We start from the raw sequence: 19169 nt of genomic DNA, 5'->3' as shown, positions 1-19169 counted from the left end.
CTCAAAGAATTTGAGCGTTTGTACTGAGATATAATCAGGATATGATTACATTATTGGAAGAGAGGGAAATAAAGTAGCAGTAAAGCTGAAGGATATATTTGTGGCTTGATTTAGTCAAATGGCATTTAATATCACCAATATATTACATTTCAGTAAAGTAACTCTTAAACGACCTTTCCTCTAATCTCTGGATAAACGGGAGTGCTATGGGCAAACAGAGAAAGATGTCATTGCCTGTTACCTAAGAATACTTTTAATATCAAAATTAAACCCTGTACTTTCTGGCAAATTCAGTTCAAAATGAAAATAGACACGCCGTTAAATATGGAAGGATACCAGTCTCTGCTAACTCAGAAAAATCTAGATTGCAAAAATCTACTCATTTTACAAAAATTAACTTTGTAACATTCAATTCATTTAAAATAAGCTGCCTTACACCTACAAATAGCGTTTGGCTCGTAAATAAACACTGCATTGAGCAGAACTCCAACATGATGGCTAAATGTAACAGGTTGAACACAGGGAAAGCATCCTCCTTTCTACTTGACTGTTGTATTGATCCCTTCTGCACCTCCCATGTGCTATGAACAGCCACACTTACCTACTGCAGTAAGCTGGGGTTCCCTTTAAATGGTGGTCATTGCAATTTCAGGTTGTCCTTTGGTAGCTATGTGCTAACTCTGAGAGTGAACCCAGGCCCACAGTTTTAGATTCATAAATTCTGGTCTGTTCATGAAATTCTGGAAGAAGTTGAATGATACTTGCCCATTGCAAGTAGCTTCATCTCTGGCATCACGTTAATTCAGATCCAAAGAGGTTTATCTTTTGAAAAGTACAACATTCTTAAATATTGGTATCCCTAAACACTGTTCTTAAATGTTAACATTTGCCAAGAACACCACTTTTAATTGTATTTCAACCAGCTACACTTGTTTTCCCAATTTCTCACCACTGGAAAGCCAGCAGGTGCACAGCATCATAGCAACACCTATGCTTGCAGGTAGCTCTCGGCTCAGGAGACAGCACTTTGGGGATTAGAGCGTTAAAGGCTATGTTCAAGCAGTAAGTACAGTTGTTGCTTCCTTCTTCTCTGAGTTTTCCAATAATACTCTCATGGGTACAAACATCTGGAGGATCTGACTGAAATGTGTTTGATTTTCCAGTAAAACCCAAAGGCAAAAGGCTTAAAATGTTCTACACAACTGTTGCTATCACTACATCTAATAGGCCTCTGAAATCAGTATGATTCAAATAAGTCACACTGCAAAGGTTTGATGTCACACCCCAGATATCCTCCCATTTGGGAACTGGGTTCTTAAGGATTAAAGTAATAGCTGAATCATTTATACTGCCTAAAGTAGTTTGAATTCCTTGTGTGCCAGTGTAGACATCATTATTTTTCCCTGAAGAAAGGTTTTTCAGAGCCTAGACATCAAGAGATGGTTGTTTGTCAGACAGCCATGGAATAATCTGAAAGCAAGTGAGATTAGCTCCTATCATAATTTCAGGAAAACCATTTGGGTACAATTTCAGGACCTTCTCACTAAAACTGGAGCACTTGTGCCCTTCTTTTAGGGTGCTGAACTTCTCTTTGCATGGAGTATATAAGTATGCTTACGTTCCTAAACACCTAAAAGTTTGGGAAGAGCCCAGTTCCCTAACCCATCTCACTCATTCTGTCAGGCAGCCCATCCAGATGACTTCAGGTTTCAGTTTGAGAAAAGAACAGATCACAGTAAGCAGGACCTGAGGTGACAGTGACTTCGATATGTCACGGCAGTCTTCTTCCAGCAGAAGAGGTCATATGTAACACGTCAGCTACGAAAGAAAGATTTCATGTTTCACCCCTGTAGCTTGTGAATCAAGAGCAGCTCTGACTCCTCTAAGATATCTACATTGCAGATTTATGTTCTGACACACATCTACCAAATAAGTGCATTATTTCAGGCATGCTCACCGTTCCTAGAAAAGCAGGCGAACAGCAGCTCCTGCAGAGTAGCAGAGTACCAGAGTATGGGCAGGACACTCTGCACAGGATGGGTGAGAAAAATACATAACCTAATCTTATGCAGGTCTGCTTTCAAGGCAGTTTGCCCAATTGTCCTCCAGCTATCTGACTGACCAACTGCCTTTTTGGGTCAATTAGAGGTGGATTGCTCTTCTGAAGTAATTGCACGCTTACAATGTGCAGGCTCTTTTTATAACCTGTAGTAATCCCTCTATTCAGATCAGAGAGGTTTTAATATAACCTTTTCCAGCTGTTCTGGTGGTTGCTCCCAACCTGCCTGTGCCACAATTTACCTCCATTGTGTCGGGGTTGAGCTGACCTGCCTTGTTCACATACAGGTCCATCATTTGTTTGTTCCATTTGACAGCCTGTCTCTGTGTTTCTTCTATTGAAAAGTGCAAGTTGAAATTGCCTACGTACCTTGCCAGGAAACTTAAGACCAGCAGAAGCAAGTAGTCCTGTCAAATAACGGCATCAAATGAGAGTAAGCATTCAATATTAGACCAACCCGACCATAGTGAAGCTAAAAGACAAAACACATCAAAGCCTCACACAGAAAATGATGCCTTCTCATGCTGTATTTCATCTTTTTAGTTCAAAATGTTAAGCACAAGAGCGACATGTTTCAGTGCCCACTGTGAAAGCTGCTGTGCTCATCTCAGTCAGAACAACACAGTCTTGACCTTCATGCCATAATAGTAAGCTAAAGTTCTTGAAAAGGGACATTGTTTCAAAAGCAAGCTGTTTTTACAAGGGTGAGAAATGCTTATTAAGGGCTGGGTTGAAACCCCTGAGGTCAGATTATGTCTGACATGTGACATCCAAACTTCTTTATCTGAAAGGGGAATTTAGAAAGCTCTCACTCTATGCTACTCAGCTGCACTTTGAACAGATCCAGTGCAAGTCTGTATTAAAGGGAAGTCCACGGGAATGCTTTAGGTATGGCTTTAGATATCCTTTCTATTTATCTAAATATTTATCTTGTGGTACCTGCTTCTCACCTTAGGGCCTACAGAAAGCTATTTTTTGTCTTGAATAGGTACAGCATTACATACACAGTAGATAAGGCACCACCACTACTGTTAGCAGCACCAGAGGAAACAATTATAAAAGATGAGAACTGTTGCAGTCCATCATACAGCCTCACGTCACTAATATGAAGCCAAATATAAGGTGTACAGGAATTTTTGCACCCTTCACATCTAGAGCATAACTAAATGCTTATAAAGTGCCAGTACCTCTAACTAATTGCCACAAAAGTGACAGCATGAAGAGCTGCAGCATCACTGCCATGGGTGAGATTCCGGAAGCATCATTTGGACAGAGGAACATAGCAGTAAGAGATAACCTAAAATTTCATACAACCTGACCTCTTGGATCTTGTTAAATGCCCCACATTTATTACTTTCTGCACACAGATTCCTTCACAGAGGAGGGAAATGCTGTGACAGAGGGCAAATATTAGCAGTGCATGAAAAAGAAAAAAAAAATTGACTGCATCTTCAACACTGATTTTGCTGCCTCTGTAGTAATTGGGATCCTTGAGCTCCATCTGCTGGCACACGCAGCCTGCAGCAGCTTGCCAGCATCCTCCAGGTACGCAGAACAACCAGGGCCAACTGCAGGTGGAATTGCAAGCTGACTGTGACCTTTCCTGGGGAGCTGCTGCAAATTCAAGAGATCCCAAGTCCCAACACAGCAAATCCCATCCGTCTGTGCAATGAGAAAGGTGCACAGACACGTGATATGTACTTGAAAAATAAGCACAGGTACAGGTCAGGCAGACAGAGAAAGTTAGCTTCATTTGGCTGCTGGAAGTCCAAGCTACCTTCAAAAGCATTTTAAAAAGTTGTATATCAGACACAAAAGTAACTTCCAGGTGGTACCATTGGTGAGAACATTTCAGATGGCAGGAGGAGCTTCAATTCAGGTGCTGTGGTCATGTCCAAATTGTCAAATTCTTGCAAGCTGCCCCTTTTAGAAGTGTGCAGTGCCATATATCTTAATACAGCCAACATGAAACAAGTATCAACAAGTGCTCAAAACAAAGAACACATCAACACACCAGTAAACGAGCTCCCTTAGACCAGTTCTTTTTCACGTGCAGTCTCAAGTCAGTTCCGTTTTTGGCTACAGACATATCAGAGTCAGTTCCTCCCTCCTGCCACATGGGTGAATGGCTTTTCCAAGTCCTTCTCTGAGGTATTCACAGAGTTACCCTAGATGAGAACCTGGCTCAATAATCACAGAACTGCCTGGTCACAACAGTAAGGCTGATTTGTGTAACTTCTCCATGCATTTTACAGATATTTGCAATGCTGCTTTTATAGCCATCAGCTTTGATGCAACTCCGTGCACTTTTAAGAAATATTACGTGTTTATTTATCATTAATGTCTATTTATGTAGCCATAGCTTCACTAATAGTTGCATTCTATCTTCTCTTTCTGCCTTGGTGCATAAAGGCTTCGGAAAACTCCATAATGTTTTGATACTATATACAAATAAAGGTTATTTGACAAACACTTTCAGGTTTGCTCTCTCATCTATTCAAATTTAAGCACTATCTTTTTTCAGGAAAGAAAACCAGGGAAAAAATTATTTTCCCTCTTTCCCCATAATACCAGATTGAGAGAGAACTATCAAAAGATATATAAGCACTAACTGTTTCCCACAGGATACTTAAGGCGAAACAGATGGCTGTTATTATGGCTTTATGGAGGTCTTACCTAAAGTGCTTATACTCATCTGCCACGTTACAGTTTGATTCCCTGTTATAAATACATATATTTATCTTTGTAAAGGACTGTACAGATTTTAAGCTAGAGGAGACCATAAAGCTAGGTAGCTACTTCACCGGGAAAGAAACCACATCAGAACCAGAACGCACAATGACACTGGAACTTCTGGGAGCTAAAGTGCCTGTCACTTACAGCAGCTAAAATCATGCAGCAACTCAGCAGAGGGAGCTAACAGCCTTGCTTTAGGGGTACCAACTCTGCCAGCCCAGCAGCTTGCCCACCCAAGCTGCGCATTGCTCTACCACCGGGGATCCAAAGGGAAAACCTGAGCCCCAGCTCAGCAGTCATTTCCTCCTGCCATCCATCTGTTCCTTTGTTTCCCATCCTTCGTAATGCTGAGTTGGAAAGCTAAACTGCGTGACCTCAGTTAAATCAATCAGCCTTCAATGCACTTACCCAGGTACTCTTGGGGGAACAATTTGATCAGCCAATCATTTAATTACCGGCCACGGAATTAATAATGCAGGAGAACTTAACTCAAAATGAGAAGGATGAACAGTGGAAAGAGGTGATGCAATCAACATAAAATTATTTGTAAAGCAGACATGTTATTTAGAAGTAGTAAAATGCCATAAATGCAGAATGATTTGTAGATATCTTCCCCATCTCTTGCAGAGAGCTAGAGCTCTGCTGCTCTGACGCAACATAGCACAGCACTACCAGGCTGGGAAGAGCTACAGATGTGATGCAAGAGCTACAAACAATTGGTGAAACTGCCACATCAAGAGATCTCCGCTGTGATTTCCTTGCCCAGCAGACTCCTACCAGTCAGCAACTGCAGAGGTTTTTGAGATATATATATATATATATGATCAGAAGAGAAAGATGAAGGTGTTCATTTCTCTTGAATAGTAGGGAAAATTACTTCTGGGAAGCCTTTATGAACTCTGTTCCCTGGAGATAATCCATCCTTTCTGTAATAACTCAGAGATAACCTCACCTAGCCAGTGATGGTATTTAAGCACCCACATTGTCCAGGCCAGCACCACTGTTTGCTTGCTGTAAGACAACAGGAGGTGTGCACTGGGGGACTGTGCACTGCCCCATTCCCTTCACAGGGTAAAACTTCCTGAACATGTTATTTTTCACTGCTGACATATTCATAAGCACATCAGACACGAATAGGAGCTGTCTTACCAACGTTTCCAAAGCCCTCAGAGAACACAGGGAAGATGAAACAGAGGAGTGTCCAGCATGCACTTATTGCACTAACTTTTTTAAATGTTATTAAATGTCATAAGCCAAAGCCCAGCTATGTGTGCTAATATATTGCACTGCAGGTGCCCGAGGTACTTACAGTTGTATGTGATTACATGCAATGCAGAGTTTGAGTGGGAAGTCAGGATGAATTCTGAATTGAATTTCACTTCATCTAAGCTCTATATTGTTTGGAGCTGTTTTGGTTTTTGGATTGCTTTTTTTTTGTTGTTGTTTTGTATTGTTTTTTGTTTGGTTTTGTTTTTTTAACAAAAAAACAAAAGTAGAATAAAATATCCTGTAGGGTTTTTTTAAATTCTGTCATTTACAGAACGATTTAGATATCAGGGCTGGAACAAGCTGTAGATGCTCTGTCCCTAGAGGTGTTTAAGGCCAGGTTGGGCAATCTGAGCTAGTACTTCATCTAGCAGTAGGCAGCCCTGCCTGTGTTGAGAGGTTGGAGCTTGATGATCCTTGAGGGCCCTTCCAACTCAAGCCATTCTGTGATTCTATGAACACTTCTGCATTAGAGCTATCGTCTCCACCTCTTTATCTTTCTTAATACAACACAGTTTATAATGAAAGTTTTATTTTCAATGTCTAAGGATAGCACTGTTCTGCTGCTTTCTCCTGATTGTTCTACAGTGACATTTTCTAGATCCCATACCACGTTAGGCTCCGTAATTCAGTGCCTGAAATGATTAGGCCTAGTTTGAATGCTTTACCTTGTTTTCACTGTAAACTTCCAAAAAGGGGTCTCAAAAAATTCCCAATTCACCTCGTACTGTGCCACATGAATAATCCTAGGAATTTTGCTGTAAAATAAAGAAATAACGAGCAGTACTGAGTTCATAAGAGGTGCAGGAACAACTCCTGCTCTTATTAACTTCATCAGAAGGAAAAGCAGGCTGATAGGTAAACAAGGTAAAATATTCAAACATACTTCATTTTCTGTCCAATGTTAGTAAATAAAAATGGGTATTTTTTAAATCTAAAGTGAATGTATGACTGTCTGTAATGAGAAACATCATCAATGAGTCATTAGAGTATGGCAAGCAGTGTTAACCACATGACGTCAGGTAAGGGAGCATAAGAATACAGTACAGATATATTATCTCAGCACAGAACATCTAAGAACTTAGCATCTAAGAACTTAGCATCTATGTTATGCCTAAATACCAAAGTGACATCTCTATCATCTGCAATGGAAACCTGAGTTCTGTCACTGATGATCACAGCAAATGCACCAAGTGCTGCCTCAGCGTCAGACTGCCTCTGGAACACTTCAATACAGACATGATTGTCTGAGACATTACAGCCAGGATCCAGCTAGCATCTTGCAGACCACCAATCTGCAGCACAACCAAAAACCAGTACTGCTGCTTCCATGGAACCATTAACCATTTGGAATGCTCTCTAAGGACAGTTATATACTCCCTGACCGTCAGACACTACCCACTCAATTTGCTCTGTGAAAAAAACACTTGCATGTCTTATCTTCTTAATCTAAAAAGGGCTTTCCTACAGCAAATATATATCATGAGATAGAATTTACAAGGAAGCATGTTACGACCACATCCTATGCAGGAAGATGTTACTAGAAAAATGCCTCTCAAGAACCTTATTTTCAGAAACCCCAGAATTTTCTGTGCACCCCAGAATTTGTCTGCTTCTTCCCATCTATACAAAGATTAAAAGTTTCCTATGCCTTAATTACATCTTAATTGTCTTTGGAGTAGCACAGATGTGACCCATGCAAAGGAAGAGGGATTCCTCCCCCCTCAAGTCAGTAGGCCTTCCAAACAGAAAGTTGTTGCCAGTGGTTTTATATTCCCATAAACCAACAAGGAGGAACCAATCAGGAAAACATTTGCATTGTCTGACTGGCCAATGGAATATTCTTGTTAATTTTTTATTATTATTATATTTATGATTTCTTCTGATCAAGTATACTCGAATAGTTTTCTCATCTCACTAGTAAGTGTTGTGTTCCCTGGAACATTAACATACATTTAAACTCCAAGCTCATCATTTTTTCTTCAACAGACCTGTTACTGAAGTGCAATTATTCTCTTCCACAACTGCTGAAACATAAAGATGATTTTCCTATTGCACATGTAACTAAAGGTAAAAGGAAAAAATGTGGCCTTGGTGGCATTTGCAGGAGCCTCGTGCATTCACTGGGGTTTCCACAATGCTCCTGGAACTTGTTTCTGCTGTACTCCAGTGGAAAACTTCAGGGATTCCTCCTTGTTGCTATTTATTCAGAATTGTGAAACAGGTTGTGTGATAGAGGAAGAAGTAACTACACAACATACCACTTCTGTTTGGGGCACATGGGCTATTTGATTTTAGAAGGGAGATCCTTCCTTTCACACCTTACCAAGTATCACTGTGTAATTGGGTTTCTGTAGAGTAAACTCCCTGTGAATTTATAGGCCCTGGTTGTATGATGCTTAGCAGAAGAAACATCAAGCCAGCAATCCTAGGGCATATTCTGAAAAGGATAATGTTATGCTTACAACATGCAGTGCTTTCTGAAGCTGCTCACCCACAGATTTGGGTATGAAACTATGTGAAGTCACACTTACAAATTTAGTTTTTGTTTTCCTTTCCAGCATGATTTGTAGACCATAAATACTTTCTGAAACTGTTGCTATGCCTTAAAGAAGTAATCCCAAGAAAAACAAGTCAGGCCATAGTGCCCTGCCAGAACTTATCCTGACCAATATCTTACATATGATGACAAACTAGTGCACTTCTATTTTTAGTGAGGGGAAAATATATCTTGGATACATTTGATTAGAACAGGCATTTTCCAAAACTAATGATACAGTTTACAAATATACAGTCTTTATGAAAGAGAAGTAGGTTCTTGTTCATTCAACTCTTTCAGGAAAAAAAAAATAAAAGTGATGAGTCTTTCCTATTCCCACCTTTGCCACCAGCTGAAAGCTATACAGCATATCATTCTTCTGCCACTAATGCTAAAAGATCAGTCTTTAGCACAGGAATTAATTCCCGGCTGAGAAAAGGAGACACAGATAAGGGTGATTAATTCAGTTGTGCCAAGATAGTTACTGCTTTGAGAACACAGATTTGACAGAAAGCAAGCACACAAGAATTCACACTTTGATCTCACAGTTTTCCAGTCAGCTTATAATATCCAGAACTTTATTTTTCCAAAGAAAAGAAAACATCAGGTTAATGGCAAACAGGAAGTCACAGACAGCAGAATATAACATTCACATCTTACTCTTTCATATATAAACCTTTACTTTAAAGTGTTATTCTAAAATAACATACATGGTTACCAGACCAAATAGCCCATTATAACCTATGCTGAAAATATCATCTTTATTTACAGGACAGTAATTAAAATGGACTCTAATTGGGTATGAGATCCACAACAATCTATTTCTCTCTCAGAGCCAGAGCACAGCCCAGCCTTAAGCTGCTAGGCAGAGCTCTATAGAGGGAGATGCCCCTCACATACATGGGGAGAAAGCATTGGCAAGTGAATGTCTGGCTCATCTGCTTCTGGAAGAGGTGGAGAGTAGCTTGCAAACCGTTACTCTGATCAGGCACCATGTTTTGTTACCTATTCTACACTTTAGGCTTTACAAATTACATTCTATCCTTTGCTCCAGTGAACTGTTGCCTTTCAGCCCTTGGAGTTGTTCTGCCAGTATGATGCAGAATTTAGGACAACAAAAGCTTAGGCATCCTTTCATCCTGTATGAACTTCTACACATATACATTATTGTCATCTTCTAGCATTGCTAATCATCGCGTCTACAAGAAATGAACAGAAATAAGAGAAAATCAGGGGTACATGATGTTATTTTATAGGCACTTCTATAACCACGTAAATTGCTCCATTGTGAACTTACTAAAGTGATCTGCTTTAAAGAAAAACAACTGGTCTGGGTTGTGCAGTAATGCTGCCTTTGAGGATCCCAAAAATTCTGCTCTGCCTTATAGAGCACGAATTAAATACCAGGAGAATCATTCCTTGCAAACTGAGCATCCAGCGTGCACTCAGCAGCAGCTCACACAGAGCTGTGTCACATAATGCAGTAGCTCTTTAGTCACTTAATGAGAATGCTCTGCTTCAAAAGAAACAGCTAATCAGATAATCACATTAGACTGTATCCCATAGGCCTTGAGCAGTCAAGCTCCCAGAAACATCATTGAATAAGACAACAGGATTATGTCTTATGACCACACATTGTATTTATCACAAAGCACGGCCGATATTCACACTGTCATTATAAGATTATTACATGGTTACCCGTGTTCTATAAAATAGAGATGTCATGTTGAACAGATTATGAAATGGTACTGCAATTTTAAATATTCTTAGCATGTTACTTTTATTATTAATCATTATTTATCACCAAAACATCAGTACTTCAGTGTAAACATTGCAAAACGTACACGTGATTTAACATATGGACAGAATCAAACACTCCTGATCTGTTATCTATCCACAAGATCTACAAATAAGGCATATGGTCAGCAGAGTAGGAGAAGATAAGTTAACAGCCCAAGCGCTTTGCTTTCCTCCCACACACCTTAATTCTGTCAGTTATTCTGCTGGATTCCTCTTAGCAAATCAGGTATCTTCAGCAGGTCACACCTGAGGAAGGTTGTTAGCAGTCTGAAACGTCATTCTTTTAGCTTTGTCGCTTTCCTGTGCACAAAGGAAACAAACAGTGAATAGCTAGAGGGCTTAGTCTTTAAAAAAAAAAATCAAAAACTTGACAGAGTTTTCTGCTAGGAAGATAACTGCGTGGCCTGAGAGACTTCACTTGTTCATTCTCGCGTTCTTATACACAACTGACACTTTATCCCACTGAGAGGATCTTGACATAAAACTGCAGAACTGATCACATTTCTGTGATAGAAGCTTGACAGTTTTCCCACACAGCACTGTCAAAACTTCCCATCAGTAGCTGCAAACAGAATTAGCAGGGTGGCCACTTAGCAACCAAATGCTTCTGTTTTTGCAATCTTACAGTGTGGCGTCGCCTCTTTTTAGGTTGAACCCACTCCTGTTCGTGTGATGGCCAGTGAAAATCCTGGGGGGGCATTTTGCTGTTCTGGTTCTCCAACTCTTCACAGTCACTGTCATCTTGTTGCGCTGAGGGGAAGTGCCTATCCGGATAAATCTCTTTCAGTTTGCCCTCAAAGAATACATCTAGACATCGTCCAGCCTCAGCAACCTCTGAATCTGGCTGTAAGAGAATAAATAACCATTCAGTCTTACTGCACACAGAAACCATCAAGGATGAAATAAATGCCCACCTTTTCTTAATGTCTTCTCTTGGTTCTCTCTGCTTCGTCTCCATTAGTCTCCCACACTCTTTCTACAGGCCATTAGTCCCTCTGCATTAACAGTGTAAGTAAAAACCAGATGCTGCTATTAAGGGAGATGATTCTGCACCTCTAAGAAAAGAGATGTGCAGTGGACTAGAAAGAATAGCATTTGCCATCACTTATGAATTTCCATGCACCTGAATTTTCCTAGCTATTCTTCTGGATACAGATGGTTTCTCACAGTAAACTCGGCGTCACTCTAGAAAGTTGTCAGCTAAAATATCCTCTTTAATTTTAGACCATATGCATCTCCAGCTCTCAGATGCATGTTATCTCCACTTCTGTCATCAATAAAAAAATATGTTCTTTCCAGTGAATAAAATTGATTAATCCTCTTGCTTATCCCAACCCTACACCCAATGTCAATGGAACCAGTAGTGCTATGCCACTGTGACAGCTTTAAGTACAACCCTCCATGTTGAATTCCCTCACCCATGTATATTAGAAACCTACATAATTGAACTTTGCACAGTTCCAAAACATAAGACGCACGTCAGTCACAAGTTCCTCAGGTGCAGAATAGTGGAACTTATCCTTTTTTTGCAGCTTTTTTCTTATGATTGACAAATCCATTGGCCTTTTGATGATCTGATAATAATGTTGAGCCTGCAATACGAATAGAATACAGGTTCGTTACCTTTTTAATTAAAACATTTTCTCTCCAGGGACTTCTATCCAAGCTTGGATTGAAGTCACTGCAGAGGATTTCTTGCAGCAAAGAGGAGAACTCTGGTCTTCTGATACCTACACTTGCACACTCTCTTCCTGTGTGCCTTTAGGTTTGATTAAATGATGCTTGCTTGCAAGATCAGTCTTGAAAATAACACACTTCAATGACTACTGTGCTATTTGCACTTCCTAAAGTTTATCCCAGATAGAAATGTCATCATTTAACCATAATCAATAATATATGTAACACTGATAATTGGCTGCCATTTCCCCCAGGCCTTCATAAAAATAATGTGCCGAGGTACTGGAAGCTGATACTGTGGGAAGCAATCTGCCAAGAGTGACTGAAAATATACTAATATGTGCTCTTCTTAAAGGTCAGCAAAAGTCTTTTTCAATGGCACCAACTGCCAGGATTTCTCTCTCCATAAATCTTTCTGGATCGAAACTTACTTGTTAGATAACATTACATAATTCCATTAGATCAGTGCAAGCTTTATTAGGTAGAATGGTTTTTATCTTGTTATTTGCAGAGTTCCTTCATGTTTACCTACTCTTTTTCTCTTATTTTGCTCCTCTAACTTGTTCCACTTTCTGTTTCACTGTTAAAATTTCAAGAATCTAATTCTTGCAATTCTTTGAATTCTCTAATTCACAATGTGTGCCAGAATATTCTTTGGCTTCTCTCTGACACAGAGGGGCTCAGTACTTACCAGGGGGCTGACTGGTTCATGGAATGGGAGGCTCATACTACTGCAGAACAGGGAAAGCACCAGCTTTTCACACTTCTGTAGAAGCCAAATTTGAAATATATTTTAATCCAAAACAAGTGAGTTTCATCCTTGTTCTTAGTTAATTCTACTAACAACAAGGGGAGTTTTTTACATAATCTTTACACTTTCATTGCAAAATGGCATGCTTCATTCTAACCTCTGGGATGTTATGCCTTGTTGCCTTTTATAGTTTAGAAAGTGAGAATGGTAAAAGAAACGGGGGGAAAAAAAAAAGCTTTTTTTAACGTATTTTGCATGCATATGTCCTTCCTGGAAACTCTTGGGAATTCCTCACTGACACAGTTTCTAACCAATCCCATTTTCTAAAAAGAATTTCACAAATCAACACCCTGATCATGACTATTTCTGGTCAGCTGTACACATTGTAATGCAAACAGGAATCACATAAACACTCAGAAGTCACATCCAGCTCTTTATGTAGCTCAGGTCTGGAATCATCACAGATGAAATTGTGTGGTGCTGTGGCTCAGAGGCCTTGCTGCAGTGCTCTGAGAACCATTGCTGGTGCCCTTAAGTACAGTGCCTAATGCTAGGTTTCATTTGTGCAGTGCCAGCTCAGCAACTGTACTCAGCAGTGTGAACTCAGTATCTCTGTCCAGCTGTCACTAATATACACAGGACATCTGTTTGGAGCTTTAGCTTCCTAGCATCAAACAGACTTTAAGAAATGGTAGTCTTACTAAGCGATTTGGAAGAGAAAACTGGTAATGAAGATACAAAAGAATAAAATTTCCTCTATGCTGGTTTAGCAGTGCCTAGATGTCATCCTAAAAGTAATTAATGTTCAGTATGAAGTCAGTAAGTTGACTGCGATTCAGCTGAGAGTCAAAAAGTGCCCGCATCAGAAAATGTCCTTGCAACTGGCCTAAGCAGATGTCTGAGAGCGTGCCAAGTCTTGAAAGAAAGAGATGTGGTGGCACAGTGCCAGGCACAGTTGACACAGAGAAGCATGCACTGCTGCCAAATGTGACTTCCTTGTTCATTTCTCTATTGCATCACATTCATTTTGAAGTAAACAACAATTTTCTAGAAAGAACAAAACAACATAAGAGAATATTAACAATTCTTCTGTTGTATTTATTATCCTCAGAAACATCTAGGAGCAACTAACTCAAAACAGTTGACTTTCCAATGAAGTGACAAAGTCTCAAGCTGAGGTCATATGTCCTTTCCTATATAGTAACAGGATGTAGTTATTCCCACCTTCTGATCATAGTCATCAAGGCCATATTGTGCATTATAACTATGAGCATAGCGTGTGTTTTCACAGTCATATTCTACCTCTGGTTTCATTGGATTACGGCAAAGTGTACACACCCATTCTCCCCTGCAAAATAAGAAACCAAGAATCTGTGTAAGAATTGGTCACCACTTTGTCAAACAACAAACATCAGAAATCACTATATTTTAAACTCTCATTTTTAACACACATTACAACTGCAGATAACATTAAATCTCAAGCCCGTTCTATTAAATGCTCTTGAAGGTATTGGAATACAACTCAAAATGCAGTCATTTCAGATTTTACTTATTGCATTGCTTTTGTTACAGACAAAAAAAAATAGGTAACATTTGAAATCATATAACCAAAATGTGTGTAGCTGCATTCATCAAACTGCTGTTGAAAACAAATAAAATAATTAACAGCGAGCAATGTGAAAAAACAGCCAACAATAGGATCATAAGACAAAACTTGATCCATTAGATAATAAACATCAAGGAAGTAATAAAGGAATATCAAAGAAAATAGCATTATCACAAAAGTTATTGTGCACAAGCATGTGGGGTAGACGTACCCCAAAACAAGTAGACGTAATTATAGACATAATTCTGCATGAGCCTAAGCACTGTTCCTAGTAGATCTATTTTCAGAAACCCCTTGAAGAATATCATGAGGAGAATGCCAGATTTCTGCAACATCAGAACCAGACATATGTCTATTACAGAACTATGAATACATAAATTTAGTTAGCAAGAGTAATATACTTCATTAGAAATTAAAATTTGTGTAGGAAGCTTATTTTACAAGGAAAACTTTTTTTCAGTGCTTTAAAATGAGAGGTTAGTGATGATTCAGCTCTTACAGAAAAGAGGGAAAAGCCAAGACATGGAACTTACTGCTTTCTGAACAGATAGAACAAACTACAGTCTCCAAAGTAATATCCCACAAGGTATTTGCACAGCAGAGACTGTTATTTGGCCTTAGCACAAAGTAGTCTTTGGATCCACCTAAAAATGATTTGTAGCTGACTTCAGAATGACACAACACCAGTAATGTATATTACTTCTGAAGTTTGGTATGTGGACATGTAACTAAGTCTGTATCATTGTCACAATTTGTCTACGTGAAGTCGCTAAGGACTATAATTCTTCAGAAATCTATGTTCTAAATAAACACTGCCACAAAAACTCCATCAATCCCAAATTTCCCCTAAGTCTGGCTGGAAAACTGAACAAGAAGGAGGTCAATGATTGCCTTTGCTCACGCAGGGAAGAGCTGACGTCTACACAACAGATGTGGCATGAAAGTTAGAATTTTATTTTTCTCCAGTAAGATCTAACAATGTTTTTAAAGCTCTAGGTCTGCTATCTCCTTCATCATAGTGGCCAGCTAACTTTATAGAAAGCACGCATGGCTTGGAATAGTTGTTAATGTTTCATCTAGTAAGATGATTCTTCCAATTCTAAGAAAATAATTTAAAAAGTAAGAAAGAGATGCAGTTACCCTCCTACTTGGCTGACACATATGTCCCTAAGGTTACATTCTACCCCAAGGAAATAACCAGAAAGCATTTACAAACACATTACAAATTTACAACATTAGCAAAACATCACATGTACTCACACTGGAAAACTGAGTAAGGCTGGAACATGGCAGGAGAGATGGAAGACCTTGGGGCAATGATCACAGCACAGCAGTTCTCCTCCATTAAGACACACAGCACAGAAGTCTTCATTCTCAATTGTATTCACTTCCTGAGTAACTGGAGATTTCTTCATGATGGAGGTACCATTGGTGAGCTTCTGATCGACAGATGGAATATCTGCAGGAGCAGATTTTATTTGTCCTGCAGTCTGGGTTATGAGAAATTTTCTGTCATCTGTGTTCTCCTCTTTGGATTTCAGTCCTTCAGGTGAACCACCTTTATTTATCTTGAATAAAGAAAAATCTGAGATAACACAATCATCAATTTCATACAGAACATATAGAACAGCAGCAGTAATCTGCAGAAAAAAAAAAAGAAAAAAAAATTTCTCTACAGTGAACTCTTCTGCAGAGGACACCGGGGTTTGGCAGGCCTATGCTCAGCTCAGTACTGGCCAGTGGTCGGCCAGGTCAAGTCATTTCCTTTACATACCATTGTGTTATAGCACAGACAGAGATGTACAGATCTCTCATCATGAATACCAGATACAGTATTTTTGATGACTTTATTTGCTCTTCATGGAAACTGCACATTATACAGGTGCAGGTGCAATTTTTACAGGAAGAAACTGGAAAAAAAAAACCAAGAAAATATTTTTTTCTTCCCAGTATAAATTCCAGTTTCCTTCTGCGGAAAGAAGTTCACTTTTAAGACACTGGGGAAGTGACAGAATATTAAGCTTTCAAAAATCTATAACACTGTTATTTCTGGAATTGGTTCCTATCACTCATGTTGCGATGCCTGAACAAGAATTCAGCTCAGTTTCAAGCTATTTATCCTATGTTTGCAATTTGACAGTCAATCTAGGCTGTCAGAACACAAAAATGCTACAGCTATCTGATCTCAGAGATGGACTTCTCAGAAATGGAAGTAACAGGAAGCTACACAGCAAACAACAGCTGCATCCTCTTACTTCAGCCCATCACAGACGTATTAAGAATGAAATGAATCAAGAAACCTGTGTTAAGTGTATAATGACTTTCAGGAACTCTGAATACTATAAGTCAGCAAGACAACGGGGAGAAAGCAGGTAAAACTTCAAGCAATCCCACTCACTTTTATAGCCATACTTGAAGACCGGGTCCCATGCTCAATTATTAGAAGAAAATTGCCCTCCTGCCCACTGTCCTGTGGCTGGAGCTTAAAAACTGGTAGCTCGCCAGATTCCGATACACATATTTTCAGACGTTCCAGTCTCACATAGGGGATCCTTGGCTCTCTAGGGCAAGCACTACCATTAAAATAACATATGGTTACATTCAATCACATTCCACAAAATTCTCTTCCCTACTCATTTTCAACATTTTTCGTGTACTGTTCTTCTCTTTTTCCTTCATTAACTGTGGCACTGGTGGCTAAAAGTTGACTAAAGGGTTAACTGGTTAAAACGATTTTTAAATGCCAGTTCTTTATAAAATCAGAGTGCAAACACTTTCATTTAATCATGTGTGCAAATGCATCAGTACCTTCTGCCCTTTCCCCATATACACTGGCATACAACCCAAGTCATGTTCGATACTTTTCAAATAAGAACTCAGCATAACACTCAACCTTAAGATATTAGCAAAGCAATAGACAAAAACAAAACTTATTAAAATTCCCAACGTAATATTAATCCTGTTCCCAATTTACTTTTTTGGCTTTAAATTGGACTAAACAGTTTACAGTTGTTCAAATGACAAATGTTTTCATTTATATACTCTGAAAATCACAAGAGAATAATAGGCATGCGTGAACACATCACTTCTTTTAAGCCATAGTTTTCAAGTTTAAGAGAATACTCCATAACTTTCAGAATTATTAGTATTATTTATAAGGAGCCTTGCATTCTTCTTAAAAAAACTTTTCCATTAGCATTAAATAAGAGAAATTTTCTAAATACGTGAATAAAATTCCATGACTAGTGCTGTTGTATAAAAAAAGACTGCTACCTGACATTCTGATTGCTTTTCATAACCATTTCAAAATGTTCCTTTTCACAGTTACTGGAATCTGGAACAGAAAAGAAGAAAAAATAAAATATTTATAATATCAGAGACAGATTTGGGTAGAACATACTTTAATATTCATGTACTTCTGACTGGTGTTTAATATGATAACATAAGTGAATTATGTGATCAGTTCATCAGTATGTATATTAAATGCATGTGCTATTTTCTATTCTGGGGAACATTCTTTGTCTTTGCCTTAACTACAACTTCTGTACTGCATATGAGGAGCCTTTCCAAAACATTTTGCTGAATTGGTTACATTCCCTTGGAATTATAGACATATACAGACACACTGCACACATCCATACACAGGGAACATATGAGTAATCCTTTTTGCTATACAGCCTTCACTTGACAAAAGCAGACCCACAGTCTAAGGCTCAGGAAGTCTTTGCAGTCTCCTGTTCCATGCTTAGAAGCTTCTGGATAATTCCAGTTACTCAAAAACAGGAATGAAATTCTGACTCTCTTGAGGACGAAAGCTATATTGTATGATCCTTTATAGCATCCAGGGTACGTAACGTAAAAACATATTAATTCAAAACTATCCATTATATAAGCATGTAAATAACCACAACTCTTGATCAACACCAGGCACAGGCAATGAAACAACTTTGGAGAGATGGAATAGGGGCACGGATAGAATAGGGGCAGGGATGAATGCTCTAACAGATGCTCTTGAATAGCATCTTGTATATTGACATCACCCATAAGAACTTTGTTACGATTTTGACATGGATAATATTAACAAGAAAATAAATATGTCTATCCAGAGACAAGTTAGTGCTACCAAAATACTCTTTTTTAAAGGAAATGTAGCTGGAGTCTATGGTCCCTATCCTGTTGCATAAGAGCAATGTACCTTCATGATACTCTATCACTGTTCTCAGTCATTTGGGAACAAAACAAGACTAACAAGTAGAAGTGTATTTCATGTCATTCACCTACAACTGTTGCTAAGTTGAAATTCAGTAGATGAGGATCTGGAAAGAATTACTAAGCATGACTGCATACTGGTCTGAAGCTCTTGCTGCCCTTTGTCAAAAAAGAGGACGGTGCCAGAGTCCCAGTATTAATCAACTTTTCCATCAGCTACTTGGCTTATGAGGAAGCGTACTTATAAAAATTTGAGAAAGACATCAACCCAGAAGAGTTGCAAGCACTTTGGAGAACATTAAAAAGTCAAAAATTATCTTAATACATCGTGGAAAAACCTCCTAAGTCAGCAGGAATGAACTGAGACAACACCAAGTACCACATGTATGAAGGAAGGTGAATGAATTAACATAGGAAAATAACTGACTGAAATGAGAACTGTTTTGTAGAAATAACTAAGGGTTAATGTCGTACTATTCACTACATGCAAGTTAATCATGTAATGAAGCCGCAGAAAAATGGCAAA

General features: G+C 38.9%; 2 protein-coding genes across 2 annotated transcripts in view; both read right to left on the bottom strand.

Moving 5' to 3' along the window:
• Positions 1–2368, bottom strand: part of DENND2B (DENN domain containing 2B) — a 91049-nt gene extending 88681 nt beyond the window's left edge. Inside the window, exon 1 of the mRNA XM_010710979.3 lies at positions 2302–2368. Coding sequence (XP_010709281.1) covers positions 2302–2368 — 67 coding nt within the window. The remainder of the gene's footprint in view (positions 1–2301) is intronic.
• Positions 2369–9155: 6787 nt separating this feature from the next.
• TRIM66 (tripartite motif containing 66) overlaps positions 9156–19169 on the bottom strand; it is a 33245-nt gene continuing 23231 nt past the window's right edge. Inside the window, exons 12-18 of the mRNA XM_010710922.3 lie at positions 17708–17768; positions 16833–17007; positions 15695–16002; positions 14053–14176; positions 12769–12843; positions 11840–11992; positions 9156–11244 (exon numbers count right to left, since the gene is read on the bottom strand). Of these exons, the coding sequence (XP_010709224.1) occupies positions 10975–11244; positions 11840–11992; positions 12769–12843; positions 14053–14176; positions 15695–16002; positions 16833–17007; positions 17708–17768 (1166 nt within the window). The 3' untranslated portion in view covers positions 9156–10974. The remainder of the gene's footprint in view (positions 11245–11839; positions 11993–12768; positions 12844–14052; positions 14177–15694; positions 16003–16832; positions 17008–17707; positions 17769–19169) is intronic.

Source organism: Meleagris gallopavo, chromosome 5 (genome assembly GCF_000146605.3).
Source record: "Meleagris gallopavo isolate NT-WF06-2002-E0010 breed Aviagen turkey brand Nicholas breeding stock chromosome 5, Turkey_5.1, whole genome shotgun sequence".
NCBI lineage: Eukaryota > Metazoa > Chordata > Aves > Galliformes > Phasianidae > Meleagris > Meleagris gallopavo.
The sequence above is the reverse complement of the archived record's forward strand: the minus strand, read 5'-3'. Positions and strand labels throughout refer to the sequence as shown.